Below are 16,727 nucleotides of genomic sequence, written 5' to 3'. Positions count from 1 at the left end.
AGAGGAGAGAGAGTGAGGTGCTGGTAAATGGATAAAATCCTGGTTTTTAGATATTTATACTGCCAGATTCGTCGACGAGACACGTCACCTAGTCGACGAGTCTTTCAATAAATTCGTCGACGAGTCCCTGTATTCGTTGATGATATTCAGGCTGCTCCATAACCCCTCTCAGTATTTTCTCATCGACGATGCCCTGTATTCGTCGATGAATTTCCTTATGTACTCGTTGACAAGGCCCTATATTCGTCAACGAGTTTCCTTATGCACTCGTCGACGAAGTCTACTACCTCTTTTTGTTCCTGTTTCTATTTTCCTCTCTTTTTAATATTTGAATATGAATATTTTATGGGTCGTTACAACATCTCATTCATTACACAGGTTTTCGCCTCACACAACTTCACAAAACTAGCAGATATGAACGAATGGGTTGCCCCGGAATCAAACAAAACAATAGCTTTATTTGAAAGCAATAACATGGTACCTGTCACCACTTTCCCAGCATGTTCTGCATCTGCTAGAGTAAGTGAATATACTCTCGCCGGAGCCGTGGTTGCCTGGTAATTCACCTGAGGCACCAGATTACTTCCATAGTTCTAGCTCTGTGCAGGCATAATCTTCCTCGCTTCCTGATAGCTCTTTGCCATGTGGCCTGACTTGCCACAGTTGTAGCAGACTCCCCAAAATGGCGGACATTCGCCATTGCGCCATTTACCACACTTGGCGCACGGTACGGAGGATGGATCTCCCTGAGAACTCGATCGCTCGATGTTCTGGCGATAACCAGAGCTGTAATTCTTTCTCTTCTTCCAATGGCTCTGCCGACGATCACTTTGAGGACTAGAAGATACTAGTCTCTTCCCCTGAACCTGCACTACCTCGTCTCCCCGAAGGTCGGTCTCAACTATGGTGGCTTTATCAACTAGGAGAGAGAACTCACAGATCTGCAGCATCCCCACAAGACGGCGGATGTCTTTCCTCAAACCCTTCTCAAACCTCCAAGCGTTCTCGTGCTCATTCGGAACAAAGTATGGTGCAAATCGAGATAACTTGATATATTTGGAAGCATACCTCTGCACCGTCAAAGTTCCCTGCGTCAGGCCCGAAAACTCATCGACCTTCCCATCCTAAGTGGAGACCGAAAAGTATCTCTCAAAAAATACCTCCTTGAAATGGCCCCACGTCATATCAGATGGACCAGCTCTTTGCCTCTCCAGCAGGCTCATTGTCGTCCACCATCGCCCTACCTCCCCAGTCAGCTGGAAGGTAGCATACAATACCTTCTGCTTCTCAGTGCAGTGGAGGACTTCCAAAATTCTCTCGGTCTTCTCGACCCAGTCCTCTGCCACTATCGAATCAGGTCCTCCCATAAATGTCGGAGGGTGCATGCATGTGAACCTCTCAATGGTACACCCCACATCAGTAGAAGAGCTTTTGCGTCTCCTAACACTCCGCCCAATCTCTCGGATCACCTGTCTCGCTAAGCCACGAGACACAGAAGGAGACTCATCATTTGTCGTCTCCTTGGAGCCACTATCCAAGTTATTATCCTTGGGCTCCATTCTGAAAACAAAATAGGAATCGGTTAGAATTCCTATATCGTACACAGTTAACACAATCAAAGACCTAATCATGTCAACTATTACTCTCACAGATCTAAGTCTGTCCCGTCACACCGACACGAAAGTCGTCAATGGTTTGCCCTGCCTTTACTGGAATCGTCATCCCAGGAAAAACACGGAATACCGCCGACAAAACCCGATCCAACAACAAAACAACCCTCGACCAACACTACCCATTTCCTACATCTTATACTCTGGTATGTACACATCAATACTCCTAACCAAGTTTACAAGACCTAACAACCTAGTTAGCTCTAATACCAAGCTGTCACGCCCCGAACCAGCAGGTGGGTCCCAAGTGTGAATTTAGTAACCTAACCTATCTTTGTATTAATTTAAAACATACATGATACAATACCAAAGATAGTCCGACCCCGTAGGGTGAACGGACGCCCACATACATACATACAAACATCCATACTCATCCAACATACGCAGCGGAAAATGGTCTTTTATACATAACCAGTATCATACTATAGTCTACACGAGCTAGGATATACATTCCCATAATACAAATATACCCCAAGTGTCTACAAAAACCATCCCGACAACCTAGATACCAAAACTCGTACCTAAAAGGTACTAGCAGTAGCTACGACACCCCTTGCTTCCTGACGCTAGGATGCTACTTACCGCTACCTGAAGGCCTTGAAAATATTGTACGTACATTCGAGGTGAGACACCTCTCAGTAAGTAAGAAAACAGTTTATATCAGTGTGTGGCATACTAGTGTCATTTTACATACTTCATAACACTATACATACGATACAGTTTGAAACAATTTGAACAGTTTCATACAAATACATACAGTTCCAGTATTTTTAGAAAAACCATTCCAGTTCACACGATACCTAACATACATACATACATACATACATACGGTCAGTGTCGTCACACTAGTTCGCAACTACACAAGGTCACCTCGTCTCAAAGCGATTACATTGCTACATACGCAACTACGCTGCGACGATCAAGGCCCAATAGTGATTACATTGCTCCATACACAACTACACTAGGTCACCTAGTCTCATAGCGATTACATTACTACACATGCAACTACGAAGATCTACGACTCAAGCCCAATAGTGATTACATTGCTACATATGCAACTACACAAGGTCACCTAGTCTCACCACGAATACATTGTCATATGTAAAACTACGCTGTGACGACCTAGGCCCACAGTGAATCCATTGCTTCATACGATGTAGCATAGCTCACACCACTTCGGTGACCAACCAGAATTAGACTGGTGATATTTCACACTCTCGGATATAGAGCCAAACACTCTTGCCTACGATAGTTAACCGATCCATGGCACATCGTACGGTAATTAGCCGCCACATAGCTGTTTCGGCGTACGGTAATTAGCCGCCACTTGCCGATTTCACAAAACCTGGAATCATTTTGGAACTCACGTCCCTATACATTTCAGTGTATGGTAATTAGTCGCCACGTAGTTGTTTTACAAATACCTAGAACAAATACATACAACCATATATACCACACTTATTTGGTTTACGACAAATCATATCATTTACAATTTCAAGTATACAGTTTATGCAAATATGGATTACGGTCACCTCAATAATACAGTTTTAACACAGCCAATAGATTTTCAAACAAAATAGAGATGATACCCGAAATCCCCGGTGTTCTCGAAAATTATAACCCTAAAATCCCGCATTTTTACCCGATAGATTTCCCCAAATAAGTAGTCAAAACATACATATAATCGTAGCTTACAAGCTTACCGATCTTGATTTCAAAAATGGACTGATATAAACAGAATCCCCTGACCTTAACTTGAATCCCAACTACGAACTCTACGGCCCTCAAAACTATGAACTGAGACTTCAAAAGCTACAAACCACAATACAGTACATACTTACAATTCATACTACTACACATATACTGAATTAGAAATGAAAACCAAGCCTTACCTCGATTTTAGCCCGAAACCCGAAAACGCTCGAAATGGACTTCCAATCTGCTAGAAACGTAGAGAATCCTTCATTGATCCTTGCAATATCTTTGGATTTACGATTCTGGTGACAAACAGCGAAGCAATCGAGGAGAGAGAGAGAGAGCTTCAAATCCTAGAGAGAGAGAGAGAGAGAGAGAGAGAGAGAGAGAGAGAGAGAGAGAGAGAGAGAGAGGAAAACCAAAACTTAGCCAAGAAGCAAATGAAAATATCCTTATAAAGACCTTTGACCCGGAGGATTTTGTCGACGAATCGGTGTCCTCTTCGATGAGGTCTTTAGGGATTTCATCGACGAGACAGCGATTTCGTTGACGAACCCTGATATTTAAAATTTTCCAAACCTCTCGGCTTTTCTTCGTCGACGAACCTCTGAATTTCGTCGACGAGAAGCCTTCTACCTTCGTCGATGAATTATGGTCTCATCGACGAAGTTTGCAGAATTCCATTTTTTACCCCTCTTTTACATAATTAACCCATACAACACAATTCGGGTTCTTACATTTATGCTTCATAACTACATTTTGTTGTGGAGTTTCAACACAACTTAGTTGATGTTTGATCCCTTTAGTGGTATAAAAATCAAGCATATAAAATTTTGGGCCATTTTCACTTTGAATAGCTTTAACTTTGACAGAAAATTGATTTTCCACAAGGCTACAAAAAGACTGCAATAATGGCCTAGTGTCAGATTTGGATCTCATTAAGTATGTCCATGTAGCTCTGGAGAAATCATCCACTATTGTTAATAAGTATTTGAAACCATCTAAAGAGGGTTGAGCCACACGCCCCCAAATATCACAGTACAGTAGATGAAAATGAGCTAGTGATCTATGTAAATTATAAGGAAATGGTAATCATTTCAATTTAGAAAGTGGACAAGTACTACAATTGGAAATATCATGTACTGACAAAGATGGAATTTGTGACTGCAAAAGAAGCATGTTAGACAAGGATGGATGTCCAAGGCAATAATGCCATACATAGGAAGTAGAATATTTATGAACTGAACAAGTAGTAGACAAATTAGAAGGAGAAGATGCACCACGATTAGCTGGAGTCAAATAATATAGTCCTTGCTTTAGCTCACCCCTCCCAATCCTCTTCCGGGCGGCAAGGTCCTCAAGAACATAGTGGTCAGCAAAAAAAAAAAAAAAAAAAGGCAACATTTATGGGAGCGATCTAATTTAGTGGCTAAAATAAAATTGAAGGTAAAATAGGGAACACAAAGGACTTCAGTTAAGATAAATTCTTATGAGATATGGACTTCTCCGATGTGTAAGACTGGAACAAGTGCTCCATTAGGTAAGCGCACAAAGGAAGCCATTGAAGTAGTGATATGAGTCAATAAATGCGGAGAACAGACCATGTGGTTTGAGGCACCTGTATCAATAATCCAAGAGGCAGTGCAAACAGTCAGTGCAGAAGGAATGGAAGAACAGACAATGTTACTAGAAAAATTAGGCGCTAAGGCCATATTGACAGCAACTTTAGGAGGGGTAGAGGCAGTGTCTTAGCCCTTGAGCAAAGGTAGAAGTTGATGGCATCGGTCTTGTGTCAAGTTCAAAGAAGGCGGAATAGGAATAGAGTCAAAAGTGACTGGTGTTGTAGTTGGAGGAGTTTGAGCCTTATCTTTGGAGCAGTAATTGGGTGGATACCCATGGAGCTCATAGCAACGATCAACTATGTGCCCTAGTAAAACCCAGTAAGTGCATAGAGGTTGGGGATGAGTTCCAAAATTTTTAGGGCTACCTTTGGAAGAGTCAGAGCATGTAGCAAGAGCAACAAAATCAATATGAGCTGCAAAAAGTGGAGCAAGGCCACGTTGTCTCTTTTCTTGAATCCCCAGGGTGAAGACCTTGTTAATTGGTGCTAATGGATCAAAGAGTAAAATCTAGCTACACACATTAGCAAACTGATAAGAAAGCCTTATAAGAGAATGCGTCACATATTCCTAATGGTGATATTTAGCAAACACCTTGGATGTAGAACAAGTATAACTTGAGCAAGAACAAATAGGGAGAGGATGGTACTAAAGAATCTCATCCTAGAGGATTTTAAGCTTGTAAAATATGTAGTGACATCCATTTGGTCCTGCTTAAGGCTAACAACAGTAGACTGTAACTGAAAAATATGAGGGCCATCAGCTTGGGAGAATCGATCCCTCAACTCCAACCACATCTCTCGAGAGCTATTAATATATATGTCACTAGCTACAATTTTGGGGAAAAAGGAATCCAGAAGTCAAGAGAGGATCATTGTATCGCAATGATTCTAGGAATTAAACAAAGCATCAGAAGGAGGGGGTGATGGTAAGGTGCCATCGATAAAGCCCAACTTGTTTTTGGCCTTTAATGCAAGATACACTGAGTGAGCCCAAGAATGGTAGTTCAAATTGGTGAGAGGCTGAAAGAGTAGTAAGATACCAGGATGATCACCATTAGTGAGGAAGTAAGGACTCCTAGGATTAGCCATAACGACAGATGCAACAACATTTCCAGAAGAATTTGCCTACAACTCAAATGATTGAAAGACAGGATCTGCCATAAGAGCAATGAGAAGGAAATAAGAGAATATGAGAAAGAAGCAAGAAGAAGATGGAGATAAGATGGGACGCTTTGATACCAGGCTAAAAGAGAGACTCCGTCTAAATATAAGAAATTTCAGTACAAAAGAATACAACCAACTTCCATCTATTTATATACATTGATCGGTTATTCTGGTGAATATAAATGGCGGGAATAAAAAAAAATTACAACAGAATAACAAGCTCTTCCCACTCATTTCATCGCATGGGATTATCCAACTCAGCAACCTTCCATGTTGTTCCAAAATAAAACCATGTGCTTTTATTTATGAGCTTCTAGAACTTCTAACAATATGAATCACAAAACAACTTGATCCAAATTTCTTAAATTGCCCAAATGCATGCTAAAAGTTACTCATTTCAATTCACTTTTGAGGGGAATGATTTCAGTTTCAATTGGTTTGATTTCAATTCTCAATCCAAACAACCAAGCGCCTTGTGATATCTGATTATACTAATTTGCTTTATGATAAAAAATCTGTACAAAATTGATCTTAAAGCAAAATCAATCTTAGAAAAGTATAATTAATTATTACCCAAAAACAAAGAAACTAAATTTCATTGGTAAAATTAAAAATTACAGGTATACTTTTTAATAAATATGTTACATAGTATGTGAGAACGTATTTCACATGTTAGATTTAGATTTGTGTAAATTTAGACAAAACTTAATATTATTTTATGTTATGTTTTATCTAAATTTATGTAAATCATATATATTTTTTTATTTTTTAAGAATATAATATTTTTGGATAAAAACTCAAATAATTTTTCTAAAAAATTTCCATTTCTTAAAAAGAAAAAAAGAAAAAAAGAAAAAATGTGATGTGTATTTTATTTGAACAGTGCATTTGTTCGAGTGCTATCCAGGAGTACGTAGGCCCTCTTATGTTTGGGCCAATCGAGCCGTCTACCGTACATAACAAAATTTAGGGTTTTAGGGAGGCTGGACCTGCAAGCAAGCATTCGAATCAGCTTGCCTTCTCCTCCATTTTCCGTCTACCCTTCTTCCTCCTCGCTGGTATTACCGTCCGTTACACTCGGACCCATGGACTCAAAGCTCACAGAAGCGGCCGTTGACGGAGAAGCTAACGACGTTCAGACCTCGGACCACCAGGAAGACGATCGGTCTCAACCTCAGACCGGTGATGGAGCCAGCCCTGGGTAACTTTCTCCGTTTTGTGTTGTACCCTTTTAAGGCTCCGTTTGGATGCTGAGAAAATGTGAGAAAGGGAAAGGAAGGAAAAGAAATAAGCTTTTTTTTTTTTTTAAATTTTCGTTTGGTTTGATATAGGAAAACATATCTCCTGTACGCACAGCGTAATCTAGAAAAAAACACTTTAACGCGTTATGGTGTGTGCTAGCCTTTCGTTTGATTGTTGAGAAAGACAGAAAATGGGAAATGAATTTCGGGCTTCATGATATTTGATGTTCTAGTTCTTTTCGCGCCATTATTAGTAATATTATGAGTCAAAATTTCAATTTCTTTTGTTTCATGCATTTGCTCAATCATAAAACACTGTTTTCTGATTTTTTCAAGGCTTTTATCCGTTGCTTTTAATCTGGAAAGTTGACACTTATATTCCGATTCATTTTTCTCTTGTTCTTGGGGTTATTTCACATTGGTACTATTTTGTATTTCCTTAAGCTCGTTCTAATAATTTTCACGTTTGCTTCATTTCTTTAATTAGTTGTTTGCTGCCTCTGCATTTTCTTTTCAGTTTATGTGCTTTTTTCCAATTTAGTTCTAGTGAGGAATTTTGCGTTGTAGAGCTTATGTTCTATTGCTGATCATAATTGACATTTAAACACAGAAAGATCTTTATTGGAGGTTTAGCAAGAGAGACGACTTCTGGTTAGTTCTTTGTCCTACTAGAGTTCCATATATAATGCCTTCAATTATAGTGTGACATGTTTGTTTGGTTGTTTTGACATCCTTTCTGTTCTCTATTTTTTTTTTTACTTTTTTTTTCCCCTTGCTTATAATGTTGATTATTTATGCAGCTCAATTTGTCAAGCATTTTGGTGTATATGGTGAAATTACAGACTCCGTGATAATGAGAGACCGGAGAACTGGGCAGCCTCGTGGATTTGGGTTTGTGACTTATGCAGATCCTTCTGTGGTTGATACAGTAATTGAAGATATTCATGTTATCAACGGAAAGCAAGTAGGTTTGACTATGGACTCTAATTTTATGCTGGACCATTACTCTTCAATTTCAATATGTTACCTCAATTGGGGATCTTTTAGGTGGAGATTAAACGGACTATACCCAAAGGAGCTATTGGCTCTAAGGATTTCAAAACTAAAAAGATCTTTGTGGGTGGAATTCCAACAACAGTTACTGAAGGTCATTTTCATTAATTAGTATGTTTTTCTGTTCATTTACTGTTTTTGGCGTTTGAATGTCAGCTACTGTGCACTGAATCTTTCCATCTTGAATTCGCAGATGAGTTTAAGGACTTCTTCTCCAAGTTTGGAGAGGTCAAAGACCACCAAATCATGCGGGATCATTCTAGCAATCGTTCTCGTGGCTTTGGATTTGTTACATTTGATGCGGAACAAACTGTTGATGACCTCTTGACCAGGGGGAGCAAGCTTGAGTTGGCTGGAACTCAGGTGAGCAGGGAGTTGATGTGGCAGTGAGACAGTTACTTGCAAAGAGTGCTATAACTATAATTGATATCAATTATGAACCCTTTATCCAAATCTATTTGAAATTTATTTGTCAAAACCCGAACCCTATAATATGTCATTGCAAGCTTTTGAAAAGACAACAAAAAATGGCACAATGCCTATTTTCTTTGTTGCTTTTGGCTACATTCATGCCTGAATATCTTCTTTCTTATGGTTTGATATAATGTTTTTTGTACCAGATTTGATAACACAAATAGTAGCAACAAGTAACAACCAAGCCTTTAAGTCCCACTAGGTGGGGTTAGCTACATGGATCCTCTTCAGCCATTCTAGACTATTTAGCGCATCCTAACGAGGCACTTACTTTTGATATCCCAACTTGAATCTTCACTCTGATTGCCCTTTCATGTCCACCCTTCTCTTTTGGCATTCCCACTTTAATCACTTAATGCCCACTAAATGAGTTTCTAATAAACTCAGTAGAGGACAGGATATGATTAGCTAATGACTAGTATCTAACGGGACGTCTAAGACTAGCAAATGAACCTTCTCTGAGCTAATTCAAATTAGCTGAACTAATACAAGTTATTCTAGGAAAACCTTTCTCCTTCCTATTGCCCCTAAACCAATACCATCTTAATTGTCTTTCCCTCATCTCACATTATACAAGTGCGCGTCTAGTTTATTACACATATATTCAACTTTGCTTTATTTATTTATTTATTTTTAAGTTAAAAACCATTCAACCATGTTAGTATTCTCATTTTATACAACCTTGAATTTTTTGATATGTATTCTCATTTTCTACAACCTTGAATTTTTTTATATGTTTTTTTTAGCTGCCCAACTTTTTGATTTGTGTAGCATAGGTGGTCTTATAGCTGTCCTATAAAAGTGTAAAGTGTTCTCTCTTAATTTCAAAGATATTGTATGCTCACACAATACGCCAAAGCCCTTCTCCATTTTACCCCACTTGCCTCAATTCTATTTATTACATTTTCTATAACATCCCCTTTGGCTTGCATAATAGATCCAAGGTATCAAAATATACTAATATGAATAATTTTGTGGCCATAGATAAATAGAATTTCTTTGATAATATTGGTTTAAATTTGGATACTAATATATTAATCTGCATCTTTGATTAACTTCTTGCATTTTAAAAATGACTTGAATTTGACAATGTTAGTTTGCTAGGTTTGAGCCCTGCTAGTAGTACCCATAAAGAAAAATGCTTTAGTTTTGGTTTTTATTTATTTTAGAAATTCCTTTGGAAAAATAGTAAATTTTGACACATCTATTTTTAGGGATCTTTCTTTCCATTATAAAAAAATTATGTTTGAAAATTTTGGTTAAAAATTACATTTTCTTTCCAAGAAAACTTGGTTTAATGATTGCCACCATTCCTGAATTAATAAATCAAATGATGGGAAATAGAATTGGCCGTCATTTCAAAAATATTTAATTTGAATAATGGAATTTAATTAACCCATAATTTGGATGACCATCACGTCTAAGCAATGAAAATGAAGTTGTAGGAACTTGCCTGGTGGTCAACTGTAGCGCTTACACATCAAAATAATAGGTTTTTTATATAACCATTAGGTCTCAATTGTATGAGCCAATTATATGATTTTATCTCGTGGCCATTATTCCAAACTCACATGATTTTAAGTAACAGGAATTTACATTGAAAGGCATGGGGTTGCCATCTTAATAATTTTGGAGAAAATTATCAAACAAATTTGATTCAACACTTACAAGGACATCCCATAAAGAAGTTGAGGATTTAAGAATGATGAATGGATAGGTCAATGAAACTTGGCAAGCAACTTTAAAAAAAAATAGGAAAAGAACTATTATTATAATTAATTATTATATTTCAAAATTCACTTTTCAAGAACATTCGTATTGTATGTGACAATTGAAATATAGTAAAAATATTTTGTAACTGCAGTTTATTACTTTTTTATTTTTTTGAAAATTTATGGACATTTTTATTTTAATTACATTTTAAATTCATGTGATCATTCTATTTTAATTTTAATTAAAAATATGTATAGAATGAATGATTTAATCCAAAAAAAGTTAATTTTGGATATTAAAATATTTTGGTTATAGGTTATCAAAACATTTGAAAATCATAGAATTTGGTTTTCAAATTTTTTGCAAACAGAGGAACCCACAATAGAAACGAAACTACTAACATGAAAAAACTCATTTTCATAATATGTTTCTTTAACCAAACAGACCCCTAGAATATTTTATTCTTTGATGAAAACAAAAAAAAAACACACTTAATTTTGACAACACTTATCTAATTTAAACATAAGATAAACGCCAAGAAATAATAGGTTCGTGAAGCATGTAAATATATCCAAACCAAAGCACCTTTACCCAAAGTTAACATATATCCTATTATTGGATCACAATTCAATGCCTAAGCCTGTCAGGAAAGTTTAAGTTGATCGAACCATGGAGAGGGGGATAACAGTGAGAAATATAATCAACTTATGGACCATGATTTGATGCCTAAATCTATGTGGAAGGCTTAAGTTGAGCAAACAAAAGGATTTTATAACAAAAATAAAAGATAATCAATGTAATACTTATAGACCATGATTCAATGCCTATATCTATGTGGAAGGCTTAATTTGAGCAACAAAGGGATTTTAACTTATGATAATTAAAGAAAATGAAATTAAAATGTTAACCTAAATTACTCAAGGTTAATTTAGAAATGAATTTTCCATGGACCATGGTAGCTCAAAAAACTTTATGAAGGGGGAGCCAAAACCACCAAAATATAAGACACGTCAATCAAAAAGCATCATACATCTATATACTCAAATCATGCAATTAATCTTCCTGTCATAAACAATGAGGATAAATAAAATCATCTTTGGATCATAATCAACATCAAAGTAACTCATATGCATTCTTCTGCTTGGTATCCTGTGTGCATTAAAAACTGAGCATCCTTATGCCTATTGCTTTAAGAGATCCAAGCTTTTAGAGAAATCAGTGCAGAGAATAGTTTGGTGATAATCTTAAGCTTCTGGAGATATCCAAGCTTCCATGGTGCAATTTTGGTGAGTCTTGGTACTTCTGTATTTTTGCACTCCTCACAGTAGCACCATCTCCCTCTCTTTCTCAATGCTCCTGAAGGAAGCACCCTATGGTCTTAACAAGGTGCCTTAGGATTAGAGTTAGGCTCGGAAGGCCATCCAAGAGTTCAAAATAGTAAAGTTGACCAAGGTAAAAACTAGGGTCATCTTAAATGTAGGGTTCCATTTTGAGGGAAGAAGAGTTTTCAAATGCATAAAAGAAAAAGAATAGGGCATGGTTGTCTGGATTGTTGAGCTAAAGGGATGGTTGGCGTTAAGTGTGGCTTGGCACTGCATTGTGTCTTAATTTTGCAATTATATGGCCCCAAATCAGGCCATTGAGCCTTTTATGTTGGAAAACATGGAATTAGGTGCTCATTCACTTATTAATTTTAAGCATAGTTGTTAGAATCTTATAATTTGCGATTCGATTCATAGAAGCATATCAGTTCCTTATCAAATAGATTCAAATCTTACTAGCAAATAAAAAAACAACCAAATCTATCAATTCACCGTGCGGATCTAAGAATCCATTAGAATCCATGAATTCACAGGATTTAAACCAATCATATCTTTTGACAGAGTCAGCTGGTTTAAAACCCCAAAAAGAGCATTTCCTTTTTTTTATTCCTTTTATTTTTACAAAAATACCTTTCATTCCTTGTCTATATCAGTTCTGTGCTGAAGAAGAAGAAAATAGAACTTTAGGTCTTATGTTGCGTTCCTGAAACCACTCACTTTTGGAGTAGTGTTTTGCCATTGAGAAGAAGGGGCAGAACACTCATCTACTAAGGTGGTACTCATATTTTATTGTATGTTAAGATTCAAAAGTTGGTTAGTAGTTTGTTAAATTTTTATCACTTTTTTTTAAGTTAACTATTTTTTCTTTTTAATTAAAAATGTGCATAATGTATGATCTTTTTTTAGTTGTTCATAAATACCAAGAGCTCAGTTTCATTATTTTTTGTTCATTCTTTCCCTTAAATAACACTGTTCGTTTTTTTCAGTTAATTTTTCTCAACTCACTATTGTTTAGGGAAAGCATCTACATGAAATGTGATTTGTTTTGTGATGGTATTTCCATCTGGATTTGCAAAATTAATTGCTTATTACCTATTAGAATAGTTTCAAATACCAGACTGGGTCCGACTTAGTGGGACTGAAACTGGTCACCCAACGTGAGGGTATAAGACCAGAAATGTGGTGAACCGTGGTCAAACCGGCCAGACCCAGGTGGCTCAGTCTAACACTCTGAGCTGGCCAGATTGACCTGCCTCATTTTTTTTTTTTTTTCCCAAATTGTGTTATGTGGAAACAGTGGAAAGGCATCGTGATAGAACTTAGTGAGCTCAAGTGGGCAAGGAAAGAGCCTTGCCACCATGCCCGTCACTGATTTCTGCTTAAATTGAACACAAAGTATATATATAACGTACATCTACACGTCTTGACAAATATTTTTTGATCAGATTTGTCTTGACTTATACAAACACACACACACATATATCATAGACATGGAAAACATTATGAGAAGGAAAGGAAAATATGAAAAGGAATCCAAAATTTTCATGTTTGGTTTTCAAGAAAAGTGAGCAAAGTATATAGCAAATCGATGAACAATTTTTTGATTTTTCACATCATTAACATTTAATTTTTCTTAATTTTTGATCATATTAGAACAAATTTTGACCTTCAAAAGTATTTGATATAAAAGAAAATGCTATGGAAAATGAGTTTCCTTCATATTTTCACATCATTAACATTTAATCTTTGATTGTTAAAAGTAAAATAATCTATGTTGACCATTCTCCTTTTTCTGGTAGGTGGAGATTAAGAAGGCAGAGCCAAAGAAACCAAACCCACCTGCTGCTCCATCCAAGCGTTACAATGATTCTAAGCCTGCATTTGGCAGTGGGTATGGAGATGGCTATGGTGGATTTGGAGGTGGTGATGGTTTTGGCCCTGGTTCCTACAGGTCAGGTGGAGCTTATGGGGGTAGAGCCACTGCTTACGGCGGATATGGTGGAGGTGACTTTGGTGCATATGGAGCATATGGTGGAGCTGTGGGTGGTATGGGGGCGTTTAGGGGACAACCCTCTATTGGATACTCTGGCCGTTATGCGGGAGGTTTTAGTAGAGGTTATGACATAGGGGGTGCTTATGGTGGGCCTGCTGAGAGCTATGAAGGATATGGTGGTGGCAGCAGTGGCTCAGGTGGTGGCTATGCTGGTAGCTATGATGGAGGCTATGGAGGCTATGGAGGCAGCAGTGGAGGTTCATTCTTGGGAGGTAGAGGTGGTTATGGTGGTGCAGGGGGAGGTCGGTATCATCCGTACAGCAGGTAGAGGGGGGTCTGGAAAGGGAAGACGAGCTTTAACCATTTTAGTTGCAGCATGAGGTTTCTCTTTAGGTGTTGGCTCTTTTTTTTATTCAAGAGGCTCTTTGATCTGTTTACTCGTCTTAAATTTTGTTTACAAAGGACTCAACGAACAAATTTATTTGGCCTATTCTGACTTACATTTATTTGAGTGCTAGATCATCCTGTTGCCAAAAAAGAGTGCCCTCTTATAATTGTAGTGACCATTTTGCACAGGCGTTTATGATTTTTTCATGTTTAGTTTTATTCAAGAAACCTGCAGAAACAAACTGAGCATTTCCATTATCTCTGGTTTATTCAAGAACCCTGCAGAAATAAACTGTGCATTCTTTTTGTGTTAACTGCATAAATATTGAGCAGTTGAGCTGTGGCGGGTTGGATTTTAATCTTGCATGCCAGTTAGGTGTATTTGTGGAGTTTTGCCTCCACACTGACTGGAGTATTCATGTATTCATGCAGGCCATTGAAATGCATCAAGTATGAAGTTTAGATTTTGGATTTGCAAACAAGATAAAAGAGTATAACATTGTATTGAGTTTGTTAGGTCAAAGGGTTTGGCTCTGTCTGGTTTTAGGCCAAATCAGAAACCTAATTGACCTTGCATTTTTTACTAGAGGAATCAAACCAAAATTTGCAGAGCATTGTGAAATGGACTTTGGGTGGTTTATTTCCTTTTCTAACATATAGTGGTGATGGGGCACGGTGATATGCTCGATGACCTGTTCTTGCGGTGGTGGGATGGTCGAGTGGCTCGTATGAGGGTGCCCAGCTTTGATGTGATGAGTTCTGTGTGCCCTGTGAGCCCATCTGGTGATGCTAGTTGCTTGGTCAAGGAGTAAAGGTCTTAAGGACCTTGGGGTTTAGAATGCAGCAAGGTGAAAAACAAAGGCTTCTAATCCTAATATTGCCTTTGGAAGTATTTTCAAATCTTGAATTTAGATATGGATGAATTTGAATGAGTTTTATTGTAATTTTGCATTGTATTTTATATAAATTAAAATAAAACTATCTTGATTGGGATGAGGGTACTAATTTTGCATTTGAGATTAAATTTGTGTAGATTTAAATAAAATATATTATAAATTTTATCTATTTTTGTCTAATTCACACATTAAATTCTAATCCTTCAAATTTATTCTTCTATACACCAAACCAAATTAATTAATATTGGGGTCTATATTCATATGTGACGTGTTGCATAAATTAAATGCAACCTCGAGGATCTTTGATATGGGTTGGGTTCCCTTGTCCTTGAAGTTCCAACCACACAATCCCACTCTTTAGAATATTGTGGCTGCCCTTTTTTGCAGTCTGCGCATCCGTCCACTACCCATCACTCCTAAAAGGAAAAGGGTAAAAAAAATAAAAAAATGCTTTTGTTGGGTAAAATGAAAATACTCAGATAGACCTGAAAGACACTTATGCCCTCTAGTCCCATCCTTAATTTTTTTTTTTAAAATACTAAAAGCTGCGGCGTAAAATTTGAAAAATATGAGACAAGAAAGAAAACATAAAATAATCTACATTTTAGCATTTTAGTTATCCACGAAAATAAGAAATAAAATAAAATATGTATAAAATAAAAAAAAAAACTAATTTTATGCATAATTAAAATTTATTTTTTAAAGAATTTTAACTATAATAGAATAAATTTTTATTTTTCAACACTATATATAAAGAGAAATACAACATAAAATGCATTTTCTTGTTATTTTTTTTTTCTTTTGTCAAACACATCCTTGATCCAAATTGGGTCGTAAAGTTTCAGAATTTTCACATACTTTTCTTGACGTAACATTTTGTGAAGTCTCAAAAATCTTACGAATATTCCCTAAAATGTTTAGTAAGGGGATTCGAATATTTTTTAGTGTTTACAAAAAGACTGAAGAGGGTATTATTGTCTCAAAACTTAAATGTATAGGGAGGCTCGGAAATTTAGATTTGAAAATTTTTAAACTAATAGAAAATCTACACATATGTTGCCAAAATCTAAGAAGGATCCATATTTTTTTGTCAAATTTTAAGGGAAATTAGTGTCTTATTACATATAGAAAAGTAACTCGTTTCTCTTATAAACTTTTTTCATCTCCTCAAGTTGAAACTTAAAACTTTTAACATGAAAATCTCATTGATGAAATAATAACTATTTATTCTCCATATCTTTAATTTTAAAAAAGTAGTAGGGATGTATGAAATTTATCGAAAAATCATTTGTCAAATCGAAACTGAATTGTTTGATACTTTGATTTGGTATTTCGATTTTGATTTTGAATTTCATAAAAATCGACTCTCATTTTTGGGTTCGCTAAAAAACAGAATCGATATATATTATTTCTTTAATTTTGTAATTGAATACATTTAATACATAATCCACATGAATAAAAATTTAAGATTGAAATTACTCACAAGTCGCATTGCAAA

The 16,727-nt window shown here is 36.5% G+C and overlaps 1 protein-coding gene across 1 annotated transcript; it reads left to right on the top strand.

Moving 5' to 3' along the window:
- Positions 1–7,052: 7,052 nt before the first annotated feature.
- Positions 7,053–14,647, top strand: LOC131167957 (heterogeneous nuclear ribonucleoprotein 1). The gene is made up of 6 exons (XM_058127057.1): positions 7,053–7,351; positions 8,002–8,042; positions 8,192–8,355; positions 8,439–8,538; positions 8,638–8,807; positions 13,753–14,647. The coding sequence occupies exons 1-6, from the start codon at positions 7,236–7,238 to the stop codon at positions 14,272–14,274; spliced, it is 1,113 nt and encodes a 370-aa protein (XP_057983040.1). The 5' UTR covers positions 7,053–7,235; the 3' UTR covers positions 14,275–14,647.
- The last annotated feature ends 2,080 nt before the right edge of the window (positions 14,648–16,727 follow it).

Source organism: Malania oleifera, chromosome 11 (genome assembly GCF_029873635.1).
Source record: "Malania oleifera isolate guangnan ecotype guangnan chromosome 11, ASM2987363v1, whole genome shotgun sequence".
NCBI lineage: Eukaryota > Viridiplantae > Streptophyta > Magnoliopsida > Santalales > Ximeniaceae > Malania > Malania oleifera.
Note: the sequence above shows the minus strand (reverse complement) of the source record. Positions and strands in the feature narration are given on the sequence as shown.

Excerpts from the sequence above, each read along its gene's own strand:
- LOC131167957 (XM_058127057.1), top strand. The coding sequence starts at position 7,236 with ATGGACTCAAAGCTCACAGAAGCGGCCGTTGACGGAGAAGCTAACGAC. Across the intron at positions 8,043-8,191 it reads AGCAAGAGAGACGACTTCTG|CTCAATTTGTCAAGCATTTT; the intron begins GTTAGTTCTTTG and ends TTATTTATGCAG. Across the intron at positions 8,808-13,752 it reads TTGAGTTGGCTGGAACTCAG|GTGGAGATTAAGAAGGCAGA; the intron begins GTGAGCAGGGAG and ends TTTTTCTGGTAG.